At 29.3% G+C, this 24,926-nt stretch overlaps 1 protein-coding gene across 1 annotated transcript in view; it reads right to left on the bottom strand.

The window, feature by feature from the left end:
* The window catches only part of LOC142319679 (long-chain fatty acid transport protein 4-like), a 259,966-nt gene continuing 235,040 nt past the window's right edge, over positions 1-24,926 (bottom strand). Inside the window, exons 8-13 of the mRNA XM_075357227.1 lie at positions 24,243-24,386; positions 21,104-21,241; positions 17,575-17,641; positions 7,818-7,908; positions 5,796-5,949; positions 1-4,670 (exon numbers count right to left, since the gene is read on the bottom strand). Of these exons, the coding sequence (XP_075213342.1) occupies positions 4,516-4,670; positions 5,796-5,949; positions 7,818-7,908; positions 17,575-17,641; positions 21,104-21,241; positions 24,243-24,386 (749 nt within the window). The 3' untranslated portion in view covers positions 1-4,515. The remainder of the gene's footprint in view (positions 4,671-5,795; positions 5,950-7,817; positions 7,909-17,574; positions 17,642-21,103; positions 21,242-24,242; positions 24,387-24,926) is intronic.

Genomic DNA, 24,926 nt, shown 5'->3' with positions numbered 1-24,926 from the left:
AGAACTATATTTTTAAATTTAGAAGCAGAAAAGATTAACAAACTTGGTTAATAGATATGAGAGAAATGTAATAATAAGTATGACTAACAATTAATGTTTTTTCTGTATTTAATAATAATAATAATAATACATCAAAGATTAATTTAAACACCTGGAAAGCATTTTTAAAAGTAAGTGAAATTTGGATGATTGGGGTACCTTAGAAAAAAACATTAAACGCTTTTGAAAAGTGGTGCTATAGAAGAATTTAAAAAATGTTAAAATGGGAGGATAAAGTGACAAATGAAGAGGTGTTGTGACAAATTGGTGAAGAAAGAAGCATTTTGAAAAATATAGCTAAAGAGACAGACTTATAGGCCACATCTTAAGGCGTCCTGGAAAAGTCACTTTGATATTGGAGGGGCAGGTTGATGAGGAAAATTGTGCAGTCAGGCTACGTTTGGAATATGTAAAACAAATTGTTACGGATGTAGAATATAGGGGGGTATACCAAAATGAAACGACTGATACTAGATAGGGAATCGTACAGAGCTGCATCAAACCAGTCAAATGACTGAAGATAAAAAAAAAATAATAGGGCAGATTTATAAATTTATGAGGTTTAACTGAATTGTTTTTATTTGAATATTTATTTACATTAATAAATAACATATATTTTATTGAGAACTGTAGTGACTGACATAAACTGCATTAAGTACTACCATGACGAACTATCATACTTTATTCATAAGACAACTTTATGTATGATGAGAGTCATCTTACTAACCCAATAGTTTATGTAATCTCATAACATAGATTAACCCAATTATATAGTTTACAAAAGCTTCTAGGCCATTTAGTAGTTGAAACTTTCTCTTTTATTATTTTCAATTTTCTTCAGCAATTTTCTGTAGAAATTAATCAGTAAAGATTTATATAAAATAGTGCATTTGATACATTTGCAGTTAGAGGTAATGTGTTGCAAGGTGTTATGGTGTTGTTTAAGGTGATAAAAACTGTATCGTGTTTTGTTTATAAAATTTTTAACAACCTCATATGTACAAAAGTATATATATAATACTTGTATACATAATAACAAGAATACTTTACTACCATGTTAAGTATAAGTTAGTAATATTACATTAAGAAAATTAAAAAAAATATAAACTACAGTTTTTTAAACTAAAATTTTATTTTTACATATTTATGAAAAAACTATTAAAATTATGTCTTTTTTATCAAATATACATTACAATTTAAACTGAATGAAATCTTGTACTATAAGTTTTTGTAGCTCAAAGGAAGCTACTAGTTAATAACTATGCTATTTGGTCAGGCTTAGCTTTTTTAATGTTTCACACACTACTTAAATAAAATTTTACGTTTGATTTTCTGTGAAGGCTTTCCATATTACAACTATTATTTAGTAAATCTTTTCTCATAAGACTTAAATTGCTCATATTATTCTTCAAAATTTGAGGCTCTACAATCTTTCAATATACATAATAAATACTTTATTGACATATATGAGGGCTGACCAGAAAGTAACTTACGTTTAGAAATAAAAAACTAACCAAATAAAAAAATAAATTTTATTATATACAATTAAAAGGGACAATCTTAAACTATTTTGCTACATAGCCACCATTTAAATTGAGGCACTTATCATAACGATGCATAAGCTTTTCAATTTCTTCTCTGTAGAAATCTGCTGCCTTAGATTATTGGCACCCATCTTGCACAAAAGTTGTGATAACCAAGCTTCCCTGACACAATTTCATGCAGTAAACTTTGTGAAATTTGGGTAAATGAAGCAAGAGTTCCATAATTGTAATGCGGTTATTTTTACAAATTCTATTGTTGATTTTCATCGTCAGTTCATCAGTCACAAGACTAGGCCGACCACTGTGGTCCTCATCATGAACATTGGTGCGACCATTTTTAAACTGAATGCACCACTGCCACACTCCATCTTCACTCATTATTTCATCCCCGTATACCACACAAGGTTGCCGATGAATTTCAATCGGTTTGAGGTTTTTTGCCAGTAAAAACCTAATCATTGAACACACCTCACAACTCGTGGGAGTTTCTATTGAAGCGCACATTTCAATAATTCACAACAAACAAAGTAGAAAAATCACAGTTCACATGCTATGACAGCTTGATGCGCTACTAAGTGTAGAAATATTTTGACACCAAGATGGCAGTTCTATCTCCACCCATCTCCATGCTAGGCACAAATGTAAGTTACTTTCTGGACCGCCCTTGTATGTAAAGAATTCAAAAAATTCTTTATAGATATATAAAATCTGTTTTTTAATATTTGTTAATTCAAGCAATAATTTATTATATTTTATCATAATAATTTTTTATGTATTAAAAATAAAATAAACTATTCTCAATAGCAACAAAAATATTTTATTTTAAAAACAATAAAATAGCATCAATACGAATATTAATTACTTTGGTAATACTAATAACAATAACAAAATTTACATTATTACACAAACAATATATATATATGGAAAAATTACATATAATTCCATTCACATAAAAAATAACTAAAAATTATTTTTTTAAAAACCTGACAGAATTCGTTGCATTATAATTCACTCTTCACTTCAGAAATCAATAAATTAAATATAAAACATAACAAAATAAAGCCACTTAATACTTTAAAAGTAAATGTGTATTTATATTAATAATTAATGCTCAAATCTTAAGTACTTAAATAAATCTATAATTAAAAAAAAGAACAGATTTCTAAATAAATTTACAAAAAATCCTTTCATTTTACAATCATTTGTTAAGCATTAAACAAAATATGCTTCAAACATGTGCCATTAGTAATGTTTTTTATATAATAATCGTTAAGAAAAAACCTTATAACAGTAATATTCACAGCCCTTATGATAATTATTTTACTATGTATCAAAACTATAAAAGAAAACCTTAATACAGGCATGGGCAACCCCTAGTACAGGAATTGCACATCTGGCTTAGTAGAAAACAAATAGATCTATGACATTTTTACAATATACAACCTTCTCAAACATATTATAAAAAGCTTTATCTGTTAAAGTAATTATTACTTGTTAACATTATCAATGCCATTGTCATAGCATGTACAATGTAATTTATGTATCTCTATATATCAATATTACAATTCAACAATGGCTGAATATACCATCCCTACCATTTTATGACAGCGAGGTTGTTTGTAATTTTAATGATAAATTAATTTTAATAGAATGACTGTTCTTTATAGTGTAGGTATTGGTTTCTAGTTTTTGTGCATTTTTAATCTATTTTCTCATTTCATTCAAAACTAATTTTTTTTATCATTTCTTCGTAAGAGTACATTCATTTCTTTAAAAATGTTTTTTTTTTCATTTTACTTTAATTTCATCTCCGTACTTATTAAGAAAATCATTAAACAATTTCACAAATTCTATAAAATTTCTTTGTAATATTATTATTATTACTGTCATCATCATAATTGCAACCTATGTTCCAAGGAGTTGACAGTTTTATTTTATTTTTTATAGTTAACTAGATTACGCTAATATAAAAACTTTAGATGAATTATATACATAAAATTATACTTTTTTTTTTTTGTATAGGCATATGATTTTTACATTATAATTAAAATAAAAAAAATATCCTAAATCATTATATTTTGTATACAAGTATAACAATGTGCGCTAAAATAATGAAATTAATAAAGGCAGTGAGCTATGAAGGAAAAACATAAAGAAAAGAACTGTAGAGTACGCTATGATAGTGGCACACAAGGATAATAGTTATATGCTGCCATTGAATATGCTATGACAATGCTGTCTTGGTAATTATTTAGGGTAATTTAGGTCGGAAAAGTATCTTTATGTAGTTAGGAGCACGTAAAATATACGGTACATTAAAAAATTAAATGACTCCAGGTACTCATATATATTTCATAATGGCAGCATTGAAAGTGTTAACAGTGTTTGTAATTATCAAAATTAAAATAAATTTCAATATAATTGATATTTATGAATAAAAAATGTGTACTGAAAATTATATTTAAAACAGGAAAAACCTCAAGTATAATGTCCATAAAACTGTAATTTAAGGAAATATTTTTTTTACATGTTCAAGGACAGTATAAACACAATCTACAATAGGTTCAATGATTAATTTATAAAAAAAGTGAAATATAAGTGATATTTCATATATTATATAAAACATCTAATGTTGAGAGAAGGAATGTTGTATAAATTATAAAACTTTAAGTCTAATTATTGAATAAAAAAAAGGTTGCTCATGCCAAACTTAATATGCTAAAATATTCTAAATGAAATAAAGTTAACATAAAATACATTATACTTTTGTTTATAAGACATGGATGACAGTAAAAATAAAAATAATAATACATTTATAAGATAAGAAACACTTACAAGTACTACTTACAAATACAAGAATAGTAATTAAACAATCAATATGGAACACCCAACAACTATAATTATTCAACAAACATTTATAATAGAATTTAAATTATAGTCTTATTTTTCCAGTCTCAATATTTGCATACACATCTTCAGTAAGCTCAAGATAAGATCCACTAGGTGACAAATAATAAAGTTTATCTTTTATTTCTGATGGATTGAATCCTTGCTTCTGTAGATCCAATTTCTTCATTTTATAAGTACCTAAGTAACAAATAAAAAAATGATGAAACTTAACTTAGAAAAATGTATAATTTTTATTACACATTTGTGAAAACGGGTGAGATAATCTTTAAGAAAAAAGAAAATAAGATCTTAAATATCTACAGTACTTTTAAAATAAAATTAGCAATTGAAAGTCACCCCCTCTTCTTCACCAACCTGTCCTGCCAAACCACCTAGAGCTTTACACATTACAATCTGTTTACTGTTGGTTATAAATTTATCTGTATGATAATTTGAGATCACTTAATGTTTTAGTCTTCAAAATTTTGGTTATTATAAACAAATAAATCGTTTTATTTGTTATACAGAAATCTTTAATTTCAACCCATAATGACGTTATTATAATGAAAAAGACCGGTTCAAATCTCAGATCTTGTATTATATAACCTACTTATATTACCTCACAACCTGTTTTAATACATCTCAAAAATTTCTATATTTCTATTATAACACATTAAAAAAGGCCCATTTCAGTGACTTTTTTTCCTAATGATGATGAGATTTATTTCTTTATTTAAAAAAAAAATGTTACAAACTACCAAACGAATATTAGCTGCGAAAACACTCGTACTAAATAATGACACAGCGCATGCATATTAACTAGATTAGATATTTATTTTGGAGAGAAAGAAAACAAACGCATTTGCAACCTACACAAAGTAATCTTGCACGCAGCATCATACAAAGAGAACAAACAATATTAAGAGGTTGTAAAGGAACCCCATTATAAGGCAAAACAAAAGAGAATTGATGTAAAAGTTATTTAATACACATAAAAAACAACTCATTTATCATGCCGAGACCACAACATAAATCATTTTTAAAAAGTTTAGTTTGGAACAAAATTTGAAAGCTTTTAGAATTTTTAGGTTACAAGGCCTGCAACATACATAGACATTTTTAATAACTTTAATGACTTTTACGACTAATTAATTTGTATATTAGTAAGTGAAGTAGCAACTGTAGTATTATTTTATGTAATGGAAGGCACGGAAATCACAACATTTTTATCACACAGGAAAATTTTCGGAGAATATAGTACAGAGTAAAAATTATTTTTCTTTTTTGTCCCCAAGTCATACATACATATTGAAATAAACATACCTGTCATTTCAACATGATGAAGAACTCTAAGGAACAACGGTCTAGCATATGGAGGTAAAGACTTTTTTACACCTTCAGCCAGAGTGGAGAGATCTAATGTATTACTCTGATCAACAATAGCAACCATACCAGCTCTACCTTCACTTCCTGCCACCTGTTAAAATCAGACTTATTTCTTAAATCACAAAATAACTAAATTAACAGAAAGTACAATTTTAAATAACTAAAGTAAAACAGTATTCCATGAATAAAATGTTTACCCGTATTTTACCAACTATTTTATATAAAAATTGGAAAATTTATAATACGCATATTAATTATTCAGTACAGAAAAAATGTTTATTACAAAAATAAACAAATGAAAATGTACTTCATATTTGTTATTAACCTATTTATTTACAAGATTATTGCAATTAACCTTTAAATTTTTTACAAAAACTTCAATTTGTAAGTTCAAAAACTTACACAATTAACAGTTTTTAAGTCATGTTTCATTACTATTTACTGATAATACAAACATCTATTCAATACACCTGTTTCTGAAAAAGTATTACATTACTATCTTATGATTGTGTACATTCCTATACTGGCCCAAACTCCACTACGATCTAAGCTGCTTGAAATACTAGTTCTGGAAGTTTTTAACAGCTGTTTCAAACTTAATATTTTCTAAGAATTTATAATCAATCATAACTGGTCTAATTGGAGATGTTTCAATTTTTCAGAAGCTGCATACATGTGGTCCGTCACCATTGCAGTTTTCTAGAACTGCCTTTGATTCTTGCACATACCTAAAGATTGAATTACAGATGTTAATCCACTAAGAAGCACGGTCATTCTATTTTATTTGTGGAAGCCTTTCTTTTACTCAGTCCATCAAATGTTCTTTAAAATCGTTCAAAGCAATTGTTTTACTTTGACAGAGAAAGCGTTGGTAAAACTTTGTTTTTCTTTAAAACTGTTCAAATAGTTTTAGATATTTTTAAAAACAAAGATAAGCACGGATATAGATTATACAGTAGATTTTACAATAAATAAATAAATATGTAAGTGTATTCAGAAGCAGGGTTGTCAGAATCACAAATTGCTAAAAAATAAATCAGTACATATACTAAAAAACAGCGTAGTATAATAATATTAATTAGGGAAATTTATCCATTTTTGTCACTTCATCCAAGGTAAAATTTGAGCAGACTGTTAACCTATTAATTGTGAACCAAATATTTCATTGTCGTTAATTTTAAAATTCAATATTTGCTCGTATTTAGTGTTTTTATTCTGTAAGAAATATACTTTTGCAGAAAAAGGGATTCCAGTATTTCATTTATACGTTCTTCACAATAAAATCATAAAATATTAAGTTTGCCTTTTTCTGTTTTTAAAATGGAAATCAATGCTCAAGAACCTACGATACTATGCTGTTGTTAGTATGTGTACCCTCCTGTACCGATTTATTTTTGGCAATTTCTGATTCAGATAACCTTGCAGCACGCTTATGTATTCATTAATTGAAAAAAACGTTACACAATTTTTATACCCGTGCTTGGTTTCTGTTTTTAAAAATATCCAAAATTTGGACAGTTTTAAAGGAAAACAAAGTTCAACAAATGCTTTTATTTGATAAAGCAAAACAATATCTTTGAACAGTTTTAAAGAACATTTGACGGACAGAGTAAAAGAAAGGCTCCCACAGATAAAATAAGTGACCATGCTTCTTAATGGATTAATATCTATAATTCAATCTTTAGATGAGTGCAAGAATCAAAGGCAGATCTAGAAAACTGCGGGGTGACCATATGTATATGACTTGAAAAAATTTCCAATTACACCAGTTACACTTTCCTAATTAATATTGTTCTCTTCATTCAAAAAAAACTAATTTAAATAATTTTTGCAACACATTTTTACAAGTAATCAATAACACCACTTCAGTAAAGATAAGATCAATTTTAAATGAAAGTATAAGACAAACTGATTAATAGAAATTAGTGAAATTTAATAAAGCTGCATAAATTTGCTTACCTGTACACCATACACAACACAGTCTCTGTAGTTAATTAAATTGCTAACTATGCCTTCGACTTCAGATGTTGAAACATTCTCACCCTTCCACCTAAAAATCATTACATTTATAAATAATGATTCAAAAAATGAATACGAAGAAGAATTAAGATAATGCTATGATCTGTGATAAAGTGTATCCATAAAGCATAATAATCCCACCGAAATCAAACATCTGTTAATAATGAAGAGGTTTCAGTCAATACAAGGTGTGGCTATTAAATAATGAGATGTAAAATATTTTATTTTAAATTTAGACATAGTTATTATCTCCTTCAATATACATCCCTTCTCTATCCCTACAATGTTCCATGTGAATTTTCCAATGTCTGAAACAGTGCTGGAGTCTTCTTCTGTGAGCTCATTCATGACGTTTGCCGTTTTTTCTTTCACCGGCTTCAACAATCTGAAATCTTGTTTTTTAATACAGATTTGACCTTGAGAACAGATAAAAGTCACATGGTACCAGGTCAGGTGAATAAGGTGGATGATCTAATACTGAGATGTTAAACTTAGCTAGAAACATCTTAACAGATAATGCAGTGTGAGCTGGTGCATTGTCCTGATAAAGAATCCATGACTTATTGTTCCACAATTCTAGTCGATTTTTTCTTATTTTTTCATGGAGTTGAGCAAGGACCTAAAGGTAGTAATGTTGGTTAATAGTTTGACTTTCAGGAACCCAGTGAAGGTGGTACACAATCCCATGAATATAAAAAAAAAAAAACAATCATTATCGCTTTGATTTTTTTATTTGCTTGTTTGAGCTGTTTTCGCTCTTGGTGAAATTGGAGCCTTGGATTGACGCTTAGTTTCTGGATCATAAGTGAAAAACCAAGATTCACCACATGTTATCACTCTTTCCAAGAAGTCTGTGTCATTTTCAATGGCATTCAAAGTGTCAGAACAAACATTTTCATGATGAGTTTGTTTTTGTTCAATTGTGAGAATTTTAGCCACCATTTTCGTGCACACTTTTTGCATGTTACAATTATGAAAGATTTTCCTTATGCATTCTTTGTCAATTCCTACAGTTTCAGCAATCGCATGAATAGTTAACCGACAGTCAGATCAGATCAGATTACAAATTTTTTTCAATATTTTTAACCGTTTTTGACGTGGAAGGGCGACACAGGCAAACATTATCTTCAACACCTACTAGACCATCTTGGAAATGCCTAATCATTCAAAAACCCACCCACGTGATAAAAATTCATTCCAATATACTTTTATTTAATAAAAGATAAGTTTCAGTAACATTTTTTCAAGTTTCATATGAAATGTCACGACAATTCTTTGCTCTAATAAAACACTTATCATTTTTTCGGCAAAACAAAAAAATACATGTTATCCAAACAAAGGCTATGGCCACACTAATATGTCAACAGAGACAGGAATGGCAACAATCAAAAGAGAACGCTTCACACTACACAGCTGTTGGTCGTACGAATTTGGTGCTTGCGCAGTTCTTCTGTAGCAGCATTAGTCTCGTTATTTAATAGTCACACCTCATTTATAATTAATAGAAATAGATTATTATATTTCACAATATCTTACAAACATTTATAAGCAAACTTGTTTATACGCTTTATAAGCAAAAAATTTAACCAAATATTTTATGACAATACTCTTATGACAAAGTTAAAAAAAAACTGACCAAGATATATCACCAGAGAAATTTTAGCAGCCAAAGATTCTGGCTGCAGTTTTATCAACAGAATTATGTTTTTATTGAGAAATCTCAAAACTTTTTTTTATTCAGCAATATGTATTAATAATAACAATGTTGTTGCAACAAATCATCATCAAAAGATGAATCATTTAAGTAAACTTTCTTAAAATTACCTTAAGAGTTTGTAGAGCTCTATCAAGATTTTAATGACTTTAATTTTTGCTTTTGTAATTTTTTTTGTGAATCTTGAACAAGGCAGTGTTGTAGTGTTGTAAAGTGGGATTGCAAACTTTAGAAGTTTCACAAAATGTATCAGACACAATTTTTTGCAACAATTACATCTACTTAGATGAAAATTGGTACAAATTTTATGAAATTTAATTTCTCTCAAACTTCCTTATCTAGTTACCATGAGACCTAATAATGGTAAAGAAGTTTGTATTGTTAAGCAGCATACAGCTTCCATAGTAATAGGTATTTGATGAGAGGCCAAGTTAAAAGATGGCTGTTGAAAAGTTGTACAGTATAGTTTTCAGTAGCGGAAGATGTCAATGATCATTAGTTGAAATTGTATGAATAGCAAAAATCTGAATCACAGCATATGTTTGGCTTCAAGTGTATGGCTAAAATTAGTCATATTCATTAAAATAATGTAATTCATGAAGCAAGGTAATGACTCCTTTCAAGTAAAACATTCCAGGAATAAAATAATTCCCTAATTAGAAATTGGGATTTGGGGACTACTCAAGGGTAGGTAGTTAAGAAAAATAGCATTAATAATTAAAGTATACATAACAGAAGTTTAAATAAAGCACTACACCAAATGATTTAAAATTAAAAATAGTTAAGTTGAGATTACATGTAGGAAATAGTTAAGGTAAGGTAAGTTGGAATATGGTTAGCAACTCTTGTTAAACATTTAAAAAAAATTATGACAGGAAATTGATTTAAATTGGTACCAGCATTAAATGCCAGTTATTTCTACTGGTACTATCAAAGGACAGACCCTTGTTTTAATATTACGGTCAGCCAAAAATCCAACCACCAAGAGATGTTGACTCAAGCATCGAGTACAGAGCAGAATATTGTTGACATTATGTAAAAGTATGGAAGAGAGTGGTAATATAACAGTTTCTTGGTCAAAATGTAAACTGTAACTTGGAAGACTGAGGCTTTGAGCTAGCTTCATTTAAACAGTAATTTTGGACATTGATTCTTAGCAAAAAAAAAAAAAAAGAAGTGGAAACATCTTGAAAACCATATGAATACTGGAATATTCAAGGAGGAATACATGAAAGAACTACGTACCTTCCAGATGGACAAAGCTGTCAGAAACCAAAAGGAAAAGATATGGTTGTGAAATCATGGATAATTATATTAAACATTATAGTTGTTGATAGTAATAGTATAGCCAAAGCAGGAGTGTTAATTATGAACCACAAAAACTAAAGAAATTGCACTGGGATGATGTCTTTGACAAATGATTGATTTCCCTAGATTTGGTGGTTAAGAGGATTAATTTAGCAACTATTGGTATGTATGCACTTAGGCAACAAAAAAGGAACTTTACTTAAAAGTTGACTCAAGATAGTGGTAGTGTTAATTGCAGAAAGAAATTATTTTAATATTACATTAGGAAAAATAATTAATAAGAAAATAGATAAATAAATATCCTATTACAAGCAACACAATGAAGGAATTATTAAATTTCCAATAGAATTAAAGTTCAAACCAAAAACAACCATAAACATTTATAAAGAGAAAGAACCGTAAAGAGAATGAAAAGCCATATGAGTAAATCAAATTAAGCAAATAAATCTAATGAAAATTACTAAGTAATGATGAATAGGAATGCCACAGACAGAAAAAAAGAGAACAGAAAATAACTTTGGAGTATAAGTCAATGAAATAGAAAAGCAACTACGTTTTTCAATTACTGACCACAACCTATTTTTCCATTAGTTATTGAATCACACATGATTTGAGCAAAGTAAATTTTACATTGAAATAGTACTGTGTGAAAAGAGGAAACATTAGATCCAGTCAGAAATCAGATTAACTACAAGATAAAAGTTAATATTTCAAAAAAATAAATTATTTATTTAAGGCTTGATCTTAGATTATATAAATATAAAGACCCACATACATAGATTTAACGGTAAATATTTATAAATATTTAATACCAACACAATAGAAGTTAAAAAAGAATCCTTAGGGCTGTTTTCTTTAATATTATGATTTAGTGATTTATTACCTACCACATGCATCATAAATTCTAAAATAACGCTTACAAAAATGAGGTTGATGGCATCTTACATTTGCTGTAAATAATCAGTATGTATAATAAGCTACAAGAAATAGAACCCTGTTTTCTTTGACTTACATGTAATATATATGATTTGCATTAATTTTTTATGTATTATATCAGCACATTACTTGAAAATGTTTATGCAATGACATCAATTTTCTGTGGGTAGAAATAGCATAGGCATTTGCAAAAAAAACTGCCAGTTTAAGTTCTTGTATCTGAGTTTTTAACTATCATCAAATGGTATACTAACGGTATCAAATGTCATACTACATGTAAGTTAAGTTATTTAACTGACATCTATATATTAATATACAATGCATTTGGAAAGTTGCAGTGCAGTACACTTTAGAATTATGTGGTGCATTCTGTTCTCTTGACATTAGGCTGGTTGCCCTACAGGTTTGTCGGGTGTTGTTAATAATAAATCAAGACATCAATTATTGAGTTGTGATTAAATATGCTTTGTTTCATTTATTGGAATCAACAGTTGGGAGAGACATTATGGTTCTTTCGGAAGAGGAACAAATTTTTCTTGTTGAAAAAGTCTTTATAAATATGACAAGTATACTGATTTAGTGAAGCACAAGTTTCTTTAAAATTTTCCAAATACTCCTGTTCCTTACCACAATGAAGTCTGAACTCTTATTGAAAAATTTCAGGCAACAGGCTTTATTGAAGACAATGATCAAAGAGAAAGACAGCCTGAACTAAATGAACAGTTTGCTTGATATTTTGGATGCTATAGTCAAAAGTCCATCGAAATTAATGTGTAAGTTAGCACAGCAGCAAGATATTGGACTTGCTATTCCACATAAAGTTGTAAGAAAAGAACTGAAATTTTTCCCCTACAAAGTAATGCGAGTTCAAGAACTAAAACCTACATATATCATGCCAAAAGACTAAATTATTGTCAATGATTTAAATGTTTTATAACCAAAATTCAATAGGTATCTTTGATATTATGTTCTTTACATATGAAGTATTGTTTTATCTGGGAGGATATATTAATTCACAAAATACAAACTGTGGTCGACAACTAACCTCCATGACTGATACAACCATCTTTCCACAAAGTGAAAATTAGAATCTGGGTTAGTATTAGTAGAATGTACATTAGTGGTCTAATTTTTTTTGTTGAAAATACAGTTAATAGTGATCGCTATTGTGCTGTTTTAACCACCTTCATTAGTTAGTTAACAGTATTGGAAATCAATCATGGTTTATCTCTACAAAATGGTGCCACAGTACACACAGCTAATAGGTCAATGACGTTTTTACAAAATGACTTTAGTAAACGAATCGTTTGAGGAGTTTGTGACCTGCAAGTATGATTGCCCAATCTGACTCCCCCAGATTACTTTCTATGGTTGTGGGGAGGAGGCAGTGAAAAAAATCAGTACATCGCAACAGACTGTGCATGATTGACAAACTAAAAAATGCAATAATGGCATATATACGAGATACTCCACTACATCAGCTGGTTAAAGTGTTTGAAAGCAAATTGGAATGTGTACAGTGTAGTATTGATGTTGGGAAGGTCATTTTCAACAACTTTTATAAACTATTCCAGTTATTGTAATATCTGTTTCTATAAAATAATGAATTAAAAATGCATAGTAATAATTAAGAAAGTTTTGTCATTACATTGCCATAATTCCATTGCACAACAACTTTCTGAATGAACTGTTTATATAACTATAACAGTACGATTAAGTAAATTCAAGTTTTAAAGTTTATATTTTGAATTACATATGTTCTCAAAAGATAATATAGAAAAAAAATTGTAAAAGTTTTAATGTCACTATCAAACTGGAATTAGAACATAATCTATTATATTTTTTTAAATATACTTTTACAATGACAAAGCAAACCAAATTTTATAATAATTTTTTGTTTTTAACTTATATCAAAAATCTTACAATAAATTTTGTATTGTTTTGCCATTACAAGTGTTACTTTTTATAACTAATAAACAAAGTTTGCAGACATCCATTAAAAAAATTCTGCTGGTAGTTATATTTACCATATATAGTGTAATGTCTTAATTTTTCTGCATTTGTAGATAATTTCACTTAAGTAACATCTTTAATTTCAATACTTTCTAATTTTTAATTTTGGCATTTATAAAATATATTTTGATATCAAATTAAAAAAGATAATAAAAAAACTGAAAATATAATTGGATGTATCTTAGAACTGATAAATACGGTAATATAAAGTACACTCAAAAGGTTTCCAGAATTTCTCATACAATTTAAAATAACAATGGAAGTAAAGAAATTTTTGGTCTTTATGTTGGCAGCAGTAATGATGTCACAATATAACTCCATCACATTTTTCCTCTTTCACATACAATAATACTAAAGCTGTTTCATTTTGTTTGTGTCACATAAGTCGTAGTTAAAAATATCAGCAATTAAATATTGCACAAATATCAAATTTTGTGTTTTTTTTTAAAAATTGTACCCGGAGATACTAATACTATCTGAACAAGCATAAGGAGAAATGGCAAAGAAGAAAACAGCAGTTTACAGTTTAAGATTGGTATAAATGTTTTACTGATGGTTCTGTCAGTGTTGAAGATGGCCCATAGCGGTGGCCCATCTACATTGACAAATTAAGAAAATAAAGTATTCTGAAAAGTAGATTGAATCAAGAGAAGAAAAACTGAAGAAAACATGCCAATAGTTATGACATCAGTTGGAGGTTGCATCAGTATTTTCAATGACCTGAACAGTCCTCATATTTGTCAGCAAATTGTTTCAAAACGTTGTCAGCAAATCAGAAACCTTTAAGACACAGATGAACAAATTTTACCATGCCCGTTTGCACGGGTAAAACATCATATTGAATGCCGTTTCCTTAAACGAAAGTAAAAGAAATATTTTAAATTTGATCTATATTTATTTCCATAACAAATAAATCAGTAAAATATTTAGAAGGCATGTGCCCTGTGATTTCCTTTAAGAAATAATTTAATAAACACATTTGAATTATAAAATAGATTGACTATTCATAAAGAGTATATCATACTAGAATTGAAAAATAAGATAAATGACTGTTGATGGTTAGGATTCTACATTATAAATGAACATGCACCAGATCTGAACTGAACTGAAAAATGCAGTACATGTCACAATAATTTATACTGTGAGAAGGAAGAAAATTACAAGGTCACAGGAATCTTACAAAAATAATAAAGAAACAAACAAACCTGATTTCATGTCTTAACAACTGGGAAGAGATCTCAACATTTTAAGGTAGATCAAGATCAACATTTTCTGAGCATGAATATAACAGGAGACATTTTTTGTATGATTCATAAATAAAATGTTAGTTGCTAGAGTGGGAATCAATATCATCTTTGCAGTCATAGAGATTTTGTTTAGATAGGAGCACAAAAAAAGTTGTGTTGCAAGTACTTTTGATTCACAGGTTGCCTTTTGATTCACTATGAGTTTGCCTGTCTGACAGGCAGGCAGTGAACAAGAGCATGTACATGGATATCCTACTTTGTGTAAAGGATGCAGTAAGAAGAAAGCATCCAGAAAAATGGGAAACAAGAACTGAATTCTTTTGAATGATAATGCATCGGTATAAGATCCATCCTTGTCGAAACGGCAGCTGGCACACACAATATAACAACTCTGAAGCATCCACCATACTCTCCTGACTTGGCATGAGCTGATTTTTTGCTTATTTCCTCGCTTGAGAAAGAATGCCGATAACATTATGACCAATGCAATGAAGGAACCGAGACAATATCTCAAAATGAGAAAAATGTTTCCAGCAACTTTATAGATAGTAAAAGTGTGTCAAAGATATGCATTTTAGAATGATTTCATGTAAGCAGTTTTTGAAAAATAAACTAATTTCAGGAAGTTTTGAACTTGCCTTGTACAAACATGACATGACGATGAGCTGGGTTCAAACCATTTCAGCAACATCTTTTAAATAATTTATGAATCTACTTTTTCCAATATTAAATAATCATATGGGTATTTTTTAATACAGGGTGATTCAAAGAAACGGAAATTTAAAAAATGAAATAACGTTAATGAAAAATTTTTTTTAGAAAATAAATTTTATCTTATGTAATTGTACAAATGTTGCCATTTTAGGATACATACATTTTAGTTTATTTTTTAAAGATGACATCTTCCAGGTGACCTCCTCTTCTATGTAAACACTCACGAAGTCTCTTCGTTAAATTGTTCATGGTTTGACGTAACATCTCAACTGGAATTTCCGCAATTGCTTCTAAGATCTTTTCCTTCAGTTCATCCGTTGTAGCACTTTGCTTTAAAAGGTCTACTGTGGAACACTTTGCGTTTAAGGAGACCCCACACAAAGTAACCACAAGCTGAGAGATCAGGCGATCTGGGAGGCCATCTAATGTCACCGTTTCGTGAAATGACACGTTGTCCAAACAATGGGCGTACAGCTGCCATCGATATTCGTGCAGTATGTGACGTTGCTTCGTCTTGTTGAAACCAGGCTGTGTTAAGAATCAGTGGAAATCTCTTTTGTTGTTCCACAACAAAGGTTTCAAGCATGGCTACGTAACAAGCCGACGTCACTGTAATCGCAAGACCGTTGTCATCCTCAAAAAAATAAGAGCCTATAACACCGTAAGATGACATAGCACACCACACGGTCACTTTCGGGCTGTGCAACGGACGCTGGTGTAGCTGTGTAGGATTTTCTTGTGCCCAGTATCTGAAATTTTGCTTGTTAACAAATCCACTGAGGTGGAAATGCGCTTCGTCTGACATCCACAGTTCGTGAACAAACTCTTCGTTATCATTTATCTTCTGAAGCATTACATTACAGAATTGTGCTCGCACAACTGCATCATTCGGTTCAGTTCCTGGACGATCTGCAACTTGTATGGATGGTATTGCAAGTCCTTCACTAACATTCTTCGAATACTTGAACTATGCAATTGTAAAGATGCTGAGACACGACGGATTGACCGATGTGGACTTCGTGTGACAGCATCTTGTAAAGCTTGAACATTCTGTGGTGTACAGATGGTTCGCTCACGGCCTGGAGGTTTCTTTTTCATTGCCAAACCGGTTTCCTCAAAATTAGATATCCATGTTTTAATTGCATGTGCTGATGGAACATGGTCGTGCTGTCCCAGATTAAAATGACGGCGAAATTCTCTACGCGCTCCCTCCACACTGTCATTGTTTTTGTAAAACGCTTTGATAGCAAATGCACGTTGCGTACCACTCCAAGGATCCATGACAACTAAATGGCAGGTTAGGTTAGAGAGGCTTTCTTTCTTTTCCTGTTTAGCCTCCGGTAACTACCGTTTAGATAATTCTTCAGAGGATGAATGAGGATGATATGTATGAGTGTAAATGAAATGTAGTCTTGTACATTCTCAGTTCGACCATTCCTGAGATGTGTGGTTAATTGAAACCCAACCACCAAAGAACACCAGTATCCACGATCTAGTACTCAAATCCGTGTAAAAATAACTGGCTTTACTAGGACTTGAACGCTGTAACTCTCGACTTCCAAATCAGCTGATTTGGGAAGACGCGTTAACCACTAGACAAACCCGATGGGTTAATGATAGGTTAGAGAGGCTGGCGCCACTTATCAAGTGGTACCAATCGCCCACGGCTACCAACACAACTTTCAAAATTTCCTGTTTCTTTGAATCACCCTGGATTAGAAAAAATAACATTAAAAGTTATTAGATTATTTTAACTGTAACTTACCTAAAAGTGTCACCTGTCCTATCTTTGAAATATAAGTATCCTAATTCATCCATTTCTAAAATATCACCTGTAACATTATTTTAATAAAAAATCATTAGTTTCTTGAATTATATTTCATTCTTTTTTTTATAATTAATACAATCACAACACAAAATATTTGTTTTAATGTTGGTAAAAGGAATTGCAAAAAATTTAGATTTCATTTAGTTGGTTAAATGAGCGACTGCTAACAATGATTTTATATAAATGTTAAATTTTACTACTTTTAATAAACAATAAATAAATTAAACAGCATACTTGAGTAATCAGAATTTGAATAGTTCACAGATGACAAAATTAGCCCTGTTGAAACTTAGCTCTGAAGAGGATGGTTGCGTAACAATGAAATCACATAAATTACTTAAATAATTCCTGAGGCTAAGTCGAGTGAATTATACATTAAAAAAGCTTATTCATTTACTGTTAAAAAAACACTAAATCTGTTCCTTATTACCTCCCTTCTTCACTGACCTCAATTCAAATTAAGACGTATCAGACAATTGAAAAATATGGAAGATTATGTATTCGTGTACTTATTTGAAATTAAGAAAGAATGCTTATGTGGTGATATCATCAAGCCAAAAAAAAAGAAAAAAAAAATCAATTCATTTCATCTTGCATTCTGATTAAGTCATACTTTTTTGGTTTGGTTTATCGAAATTTATTCAACAATAATATTACCTATGAATTTATTATTCAATAAATTAACTAAAAAGCCTCTAACAAAACTAGTAATTTAATTTGGTAAAATCTAATAATTATGTCTAATATTATACTTTAAATTCATTAAAAAATACACCTCTACTTGACAGGTAAATTCAAAGTATATTAGTTGTTAATATTTTTATGATTAGATGAGGTTAAAAGCAGTTAATTTCTATTGGGATGATGATATAAATTAACAGTATACAAAAAGTTGAATGCCTTAGTGAACTATAATTTCTCATTGAAAACACTGTTTTACAGGAGAAAAAGAATACAAGATGAGTAATAGGATAATGAAAAAGTAAAGTTTTGTCTTTCTGAAAAAAAAAAGTGATGGGAAAATAAAAAGGGTAAGAAAAATTTACTGTTAATGTATATTACTCCTAATAAAATATAACATGCTGTATAATTAATAGTACTACTATCACAATCATTAAATACAGGTTATTCAAAAAATAAACAAATGTTTTTAATTACGCCAACAGAGATACTTAGTGATGAGCAGTTGGCAATATTGTGTTCCGCATAACCTCCTCCAGTAACCACGTGTTCTTGTATTGTTGATATCTCATTTAGTTTTTGTGTTATTGTTGTTTTAGTACAACATGTTTAAGTGTTAGTAGAGACTTTTGTAATGTGCAATTTTTTACGATTGAACTTTTGCCTCAATGTTATAGTCGTAAACCCAGCTTTTCGTCTCCTGTTATGATCCTTTGCATGAATTTTTCATCATCAGCTTGTTAAAGGAGTTGCTGACAATTGTCTACTCAATGTTCTTTCCGTTGTTTGGTCATCAAATGAGAGACAAACTTTGCTGTAACTCGATGCAGGTTCAGTTTTTCAGTCAAAATGCCATGATATGATCCATTGAAGATGCACCTCTCTGACAGTCAATCGGCGATTTGCATGAATATTGATTTTCCGAATGCGTGTGTCATCAGTTGAAGTTGAAGGCCTTCTTGGTCAATGGTCATCTTCAATTAACTGACGACCACTTTTAAATCGTGAAAACCATTCAGCATTGCGTATGGCCCAGAGCATCATTTCTGTGCAAAATTTTACATTGTATGGTTGCTCCTGATAAATGCACATTACAAAAATCGCTACTAACACTTAAACGTGTTGCACCCAAATAACAATAAGATGAAAACTAAACAATATAAGAAATGCGGTTAAAGAGGAAGTTACACAAGACACAATACTGCCAACTGCATGTCACTAAATATCTCTGTTGGCGTGTAATTAAAAAAGTTTGGTTATTTTTTTAACAGACCTCGTATACAATTACGTATATATTACAATTGCGTATACTGTTCTAATATCTATGAAGGGAAAGTATAAGAAAACTGAGATTTTTGAGGAAAGAAATTCATCAATTAAGCAGAGGATACATTTTATTAATTAAAAATATCTGTAACAAGCTTTTGAATAAGAATTCATCTCTACAATTCTGTTTGGAAGTTTTTGTATTAATTAATCTTTCAAATTATGATGTAAGCCTTCTTAAATAACTTTAAATTGCATTGCTTGATATGAATATTATCCTAATAATTTGTATTATCATGGATATTTTCACTCTTTTTCAAGCTAATATTTTACATGCAAAAGTTTAAATATTATAAACCTGAACTGTCAGTAAACCTAGTTAAATAAAAAAGCCTGCCTATATCAATTTTTTTTTCTTATATTTAACAAAATTTTTCTGGTAGTTTTCTGAATTTAAAAAATTCTTTGTAAATTATAATACCATGAAGCATTCCACAAAATAAGTTTAATGAGACCCAGTAGTAAAAAAGATTCTTGTTATTAGAACCAATATAGTTATTGAAATGAGAATTTTCATTTCAAGAAGTTATAAAAATAACAGCATTTTTTAATTTGTGGTTAAAATAGCAAATTAAAAAAAAAAATATTTTTTTTAATTTTATTAAATTGAATGAAATAATATTGGTAACAAGAATTTTTATAATTCTTTCTTATTTTGAGATCATACAGCCTCATAAAAGTTCAAAACTTCAATTACTATGGGCAGTTGGTTTGGTTCAGCCTCAGGGCGACCTTTCCTTATGCAGCATTGATAAACAATTCTTTTTCATTTTAGGGTTTTCATCCTGTAGTTGAGGGGAAACAATCGGGTAAAATTAATTTTTAAGAAAATAATTCTTAAGCGGAGATAATAAATTAAAAAAATACAAAGACAGAGCAATAATTTTGAATAAACAAAATTGTAATTTTTTTAAGGAGTGAAAATTGTTTTGCTAATTTCTTTTTCCAAAAATACTAAATAGAAGGGGCCATAAAAAAATAAAGAATTTTATATTTTTAATGCAACGGGTAACTTGCAAGATGGATTTAAATTTAAGATAATTTAAACAATTTTTTTAATTAAAATTTTCTTTTTTCTACAAACCATTGGACTGGGATAAGCAAACATCTTTGTAGTGGTTTGAAGACCTATTGATGTGGAAAATGTAGGTGCAAAAAAATTCCTATTAACTCCTTTTCTGAAGCAAGATATAACTAAAAAAATGAAAATATATGGTCAATTTTTCAGGAATCAATATCTGTAGTACAAGCAGGAAGATTGGGTGGTATAGGGAAATGAAGTCTATATATTACTTACCACAAATTTAATTAAGATGAAAGTGAAATAATTAGAGGGAAATAACTATTAATGAATTGAAAACAACGACTGCTTCAGATCGACCCAATATGACCGACATGTCAATATAAATCAATGACAGAAGATGAACTAGAAAAAAAAATGTTTTAAATTTTAACTAACCAGATAAAAATGCAGAATCTCCTTTGATAAAAACATCATGAACAATCTTTTTCTCAGACTCCTTTTCATTAACGTACCCCAAAAAGGCTCTAGCAGGATTACTTGGAACAATCTTACCGATAAAAACACCAGGTTCTCCTAAAACAAGAAAGCAAATTATGATAAAAATAAGAAATATATATATAAAAGTTTAATTTAATGAAACATAATTTAATTACAAAATATCATTAGTGATGAAATATACACGACGTATATTTAATTTTACTCATCTTTTTTGTTATATTACAGCTTCTGAAATCAGTACATAAACCTTTTCTTATTCTGAGATAAATAATGATTAAATTAACACTTAAGAAGAGATCCAGTAATAAATTCTATGAGTCATAACAAATGGAAACAACTTAAACCCATGTAAGAGTATAAAGGACAAGCATTTGGAATTAAAGTATACCAGCAATTTGAATTATTGTAATAATGTATGTCCAATAATGTTGATAGTCCTATCAGATTGTAGTTAATTATATTTGACATTTTTCAGACTTCAGTGTTCTGAAGCACAACAGAAAAATTGATAGATTACTAATTAATTACCAAAACTTTGGTACTATAGAAATTATTGATAGTATTAATACAACAATAATACCAAACGGTCTTAGATTGGGCATTTTCAAATAATATTATGTCTTTTCTTGTATAATTCCCAAGTATCTTTGTTCATCTGATGATGAGTCCATCCTTCACCTCTACAACAGATTTTTATTTTCAACCAAGCCTATGGCTATATGGTAACTTATTTATTTTTCATGTGGAAGGTTTTGCATTCAAATCCTGGACAGGATTGATATATTTCATGTGGAAAAGGTATTTTCTATCTTCTTAATATTTTAGTAATAAGTTGCAGCAAGATAATGTTGGAAGTTTTGGAATAGATATTTGATATCTCAAGAGGTAGACTATGCCGATAGCTAAATCTATTCATCAATTCTTGTAGCCTTGAACGAATTTATTCTAAGATTTTTTTTTTGATTTCATTACTCCAAGTAATGTGGATGCTGGTGTTCTTTGGTGGTTGGGTTTCAATTAACAAGTTTCAGGAGTGGTCGACCTGAGTCTATACCAGAATGCATGTTTACCAATACACTTACACTTACTCTGCACTATATCTGCAGCTATGTCATGCCTGGCAAGCCAATAGCAATACTGCTACCGACTTACCACACCCAGCAACTGGCAATAGCTGGAAAACTGGTTGGAGGAAAAATACAGTATATATATATATATATATATGTCACCTAACACCTAAAAACCACACAAAAATGGCAAGCTTAATATAAACTTAATTTATACAAAAAGCTTTACAAATCCAAGGAATCACTATAAGTTACTAAAACATTATACCAGATACACATATACATCAAAAGCTTTTGTTATTTATTACTTTATTATCTTGCTTTATTACTTATTGTTAACATCTATGTTATTTAAAAATTTCAAACTTGCTTTTAAAAGATATTTTTCAAAAAAAAAATCACATAAGAAAAGGAATCAAATAATCTTATTTAAGACCTCACAACAATACAAGCCATACAAAAAACTTTAATTTGTTCTTGGTTGTTTATGATATAATTCAAATAAGAAAACAATTTTGATTTAGGAAAAATATTTTATTTATTTTAGCAAAAATAAAATAGGAATAAATTTTGCAATATTATTTTATTTTACATGTGCTGGCCACTGTTTGAGGAATAAATACAATACATATTTTTTATATTTGTTCATATGTTTTAGATAGCCATAGATCTCTTTTTTAATGTCACTTGAACCTTCTACTCATTGAAAGCATGAGAATAACAGAGAAAATTAAAAATGTAGCTGACAATTAAATTTAAAAAGAAAAAATTTAGAAACAACGAAGAGCAATGGAAAGAATTTTTGGAACAGTATACTTTTACTTGCAGACAATAGACAATAGACAATAGATCAGACAATAGATGTCAGAATAGGTCAGACAATAGATGTTTGGACACAGCTGCTCTGTTATCTTATGATAAGCCCTAGGCCCAGGGGTATAAATACTGTCAAGGGCCAACAAGTGCGACAATGTGTCATAGCATTCAAAGAGTATGTGTGGTAACAGTAGAGTGTATGAATGATGAGGGCTTCCATAACATATATACTGATTTAAGACAAAATTGCGACAGCAATCTGACAAAAATAAGCTATACAGTGAGTTTACTCTGAAAAGGGGATGTGTCGTTATTCATTAATAAAAGTATAAGCTGTTGTAAATAGGAAAAGTAAATACTCCTCTAACATAGTTTATTATTAATTTTATATTTTTAACCTTGCTTCAATACTCATTTCTTAATTTTGTATAAATTTTTATTAGTTATTCTAAATTTCACAGTAGAATCAGAATTATTGTTTCTATAATATAATTTACTTATTTTGTGAATAATATGATATTTAAGAGTAGATAGATTGCATTTGTAATGATTTTAATATGAGTAATCTTTCAATATCCTTTTCTGAACCGATAACAACCAACACCATATTATCCTTATTGAACTGATGGATTATATTGCTTAACTTGTGCATTACAGTACAAGTTAATGATGCTGAAGGACATGCTTTGAAATGGATTTTGGTGATTAAATTTATTTGGAAGCCTGCAGGCTTCATATGCGAGTTAAACTGTTTTTAATTCGTAAATCAAAGGAATTCCTGAACGTCTGATAAAAATTACTTTATTTGTGTCAACATGCTTAACTGAGAGACATTAACTTTCTAAGTTAAAAGAGTAGTTAGGATTTTCTGTTTTTGGGCTGCATGTAGATTATTTCAATCTGTACCTTTATATGATATGATATAAAGTAAAAGTTAATGTAAACAACAAAATTGCTAATCACTGTGGTGAAGTGGTAGTATCTCAGCCTTTTATCGGGGGTCCCAGGTTCAAATCTCGATCAGGCATATCATTTTTCAAAGGCTACAAAATTCTATTTCCATATTCCAAAAAAAAGCGCAAGCTTCTCTGTTATCTTCTGTGGTGAGTTAATTCAACAAGCAAAAAAAAAAAAAAAAAAATCTATTAATTTTGATAACAGTTTAAATTTGACAAATACATTTTCAAACCAACCTGGCTCACAACGTATACAAAGTCCTTTAGAATTGCGAATAGGTTCTCCAGATGAAGGTTCCACTCTAATGATAGAGATTGGATACACCATAGGTAAAATCCGAGAAACAAATCCTATAGCTCCAATGCGATTATCAATATTTGCTGTAATAAAACAAAATCCTATTAATAACCAATGAATTTATAAAAAATAATATTTTCTAGCCAGTCTAGTTTATAATAAAAGCCTAACAAAATGTATTACTGAATACCAATTTTTATGCCTTGAAAATATATATAATTATTTTATCATTTAAATCAATTCATTACTGTCAATAAAATATTTATAACACACCTTTGCATGAAGATTTGATAATTCTATATCATTAATACACAATAACTTATTATAACATGGAAATTTCTATAAATCAATGTAAAATTAGGATTTCTATCCTTGATAAATCCTTTATTAAGTATTAATAAAACTTTCTGATCACAATAAATATATAAAACTATAAAATAATAACTGTTACACACCTTCATTACATCTACACAAGAACTACCTGATTCTTCATAAGATATTCACAGATACTTTTTGTATGTAAACCGATTACTGAAATCTGGATTTAATCCTGTTTACTATTCCTATAAGGCAGGACCCAATTTATTCTGGACTGATGCAACTTTACGTTGATCAGTAGCAAT

The sequence above is a fragment of the Lycorma delicatula genome, chromosome 2 (assembly GCF_047948215.1).
Source record: "Lycorma delicatula isolate Av1 chromosome 2, ASM4794821v1, whole genome shotgun sequence".
Taxonomy (NCBI): domain Eukaryota; kingdom Metazoa; phylum Arthropoda; class Insecta; order Hemiptera; family Fulgoridae; genus Lycorma; species Lycorma delicatula.
Note: the sequence above shows the minus strand (reverse complement) of the source record. Positions and strands in the feature narration are given on the sequence as shown.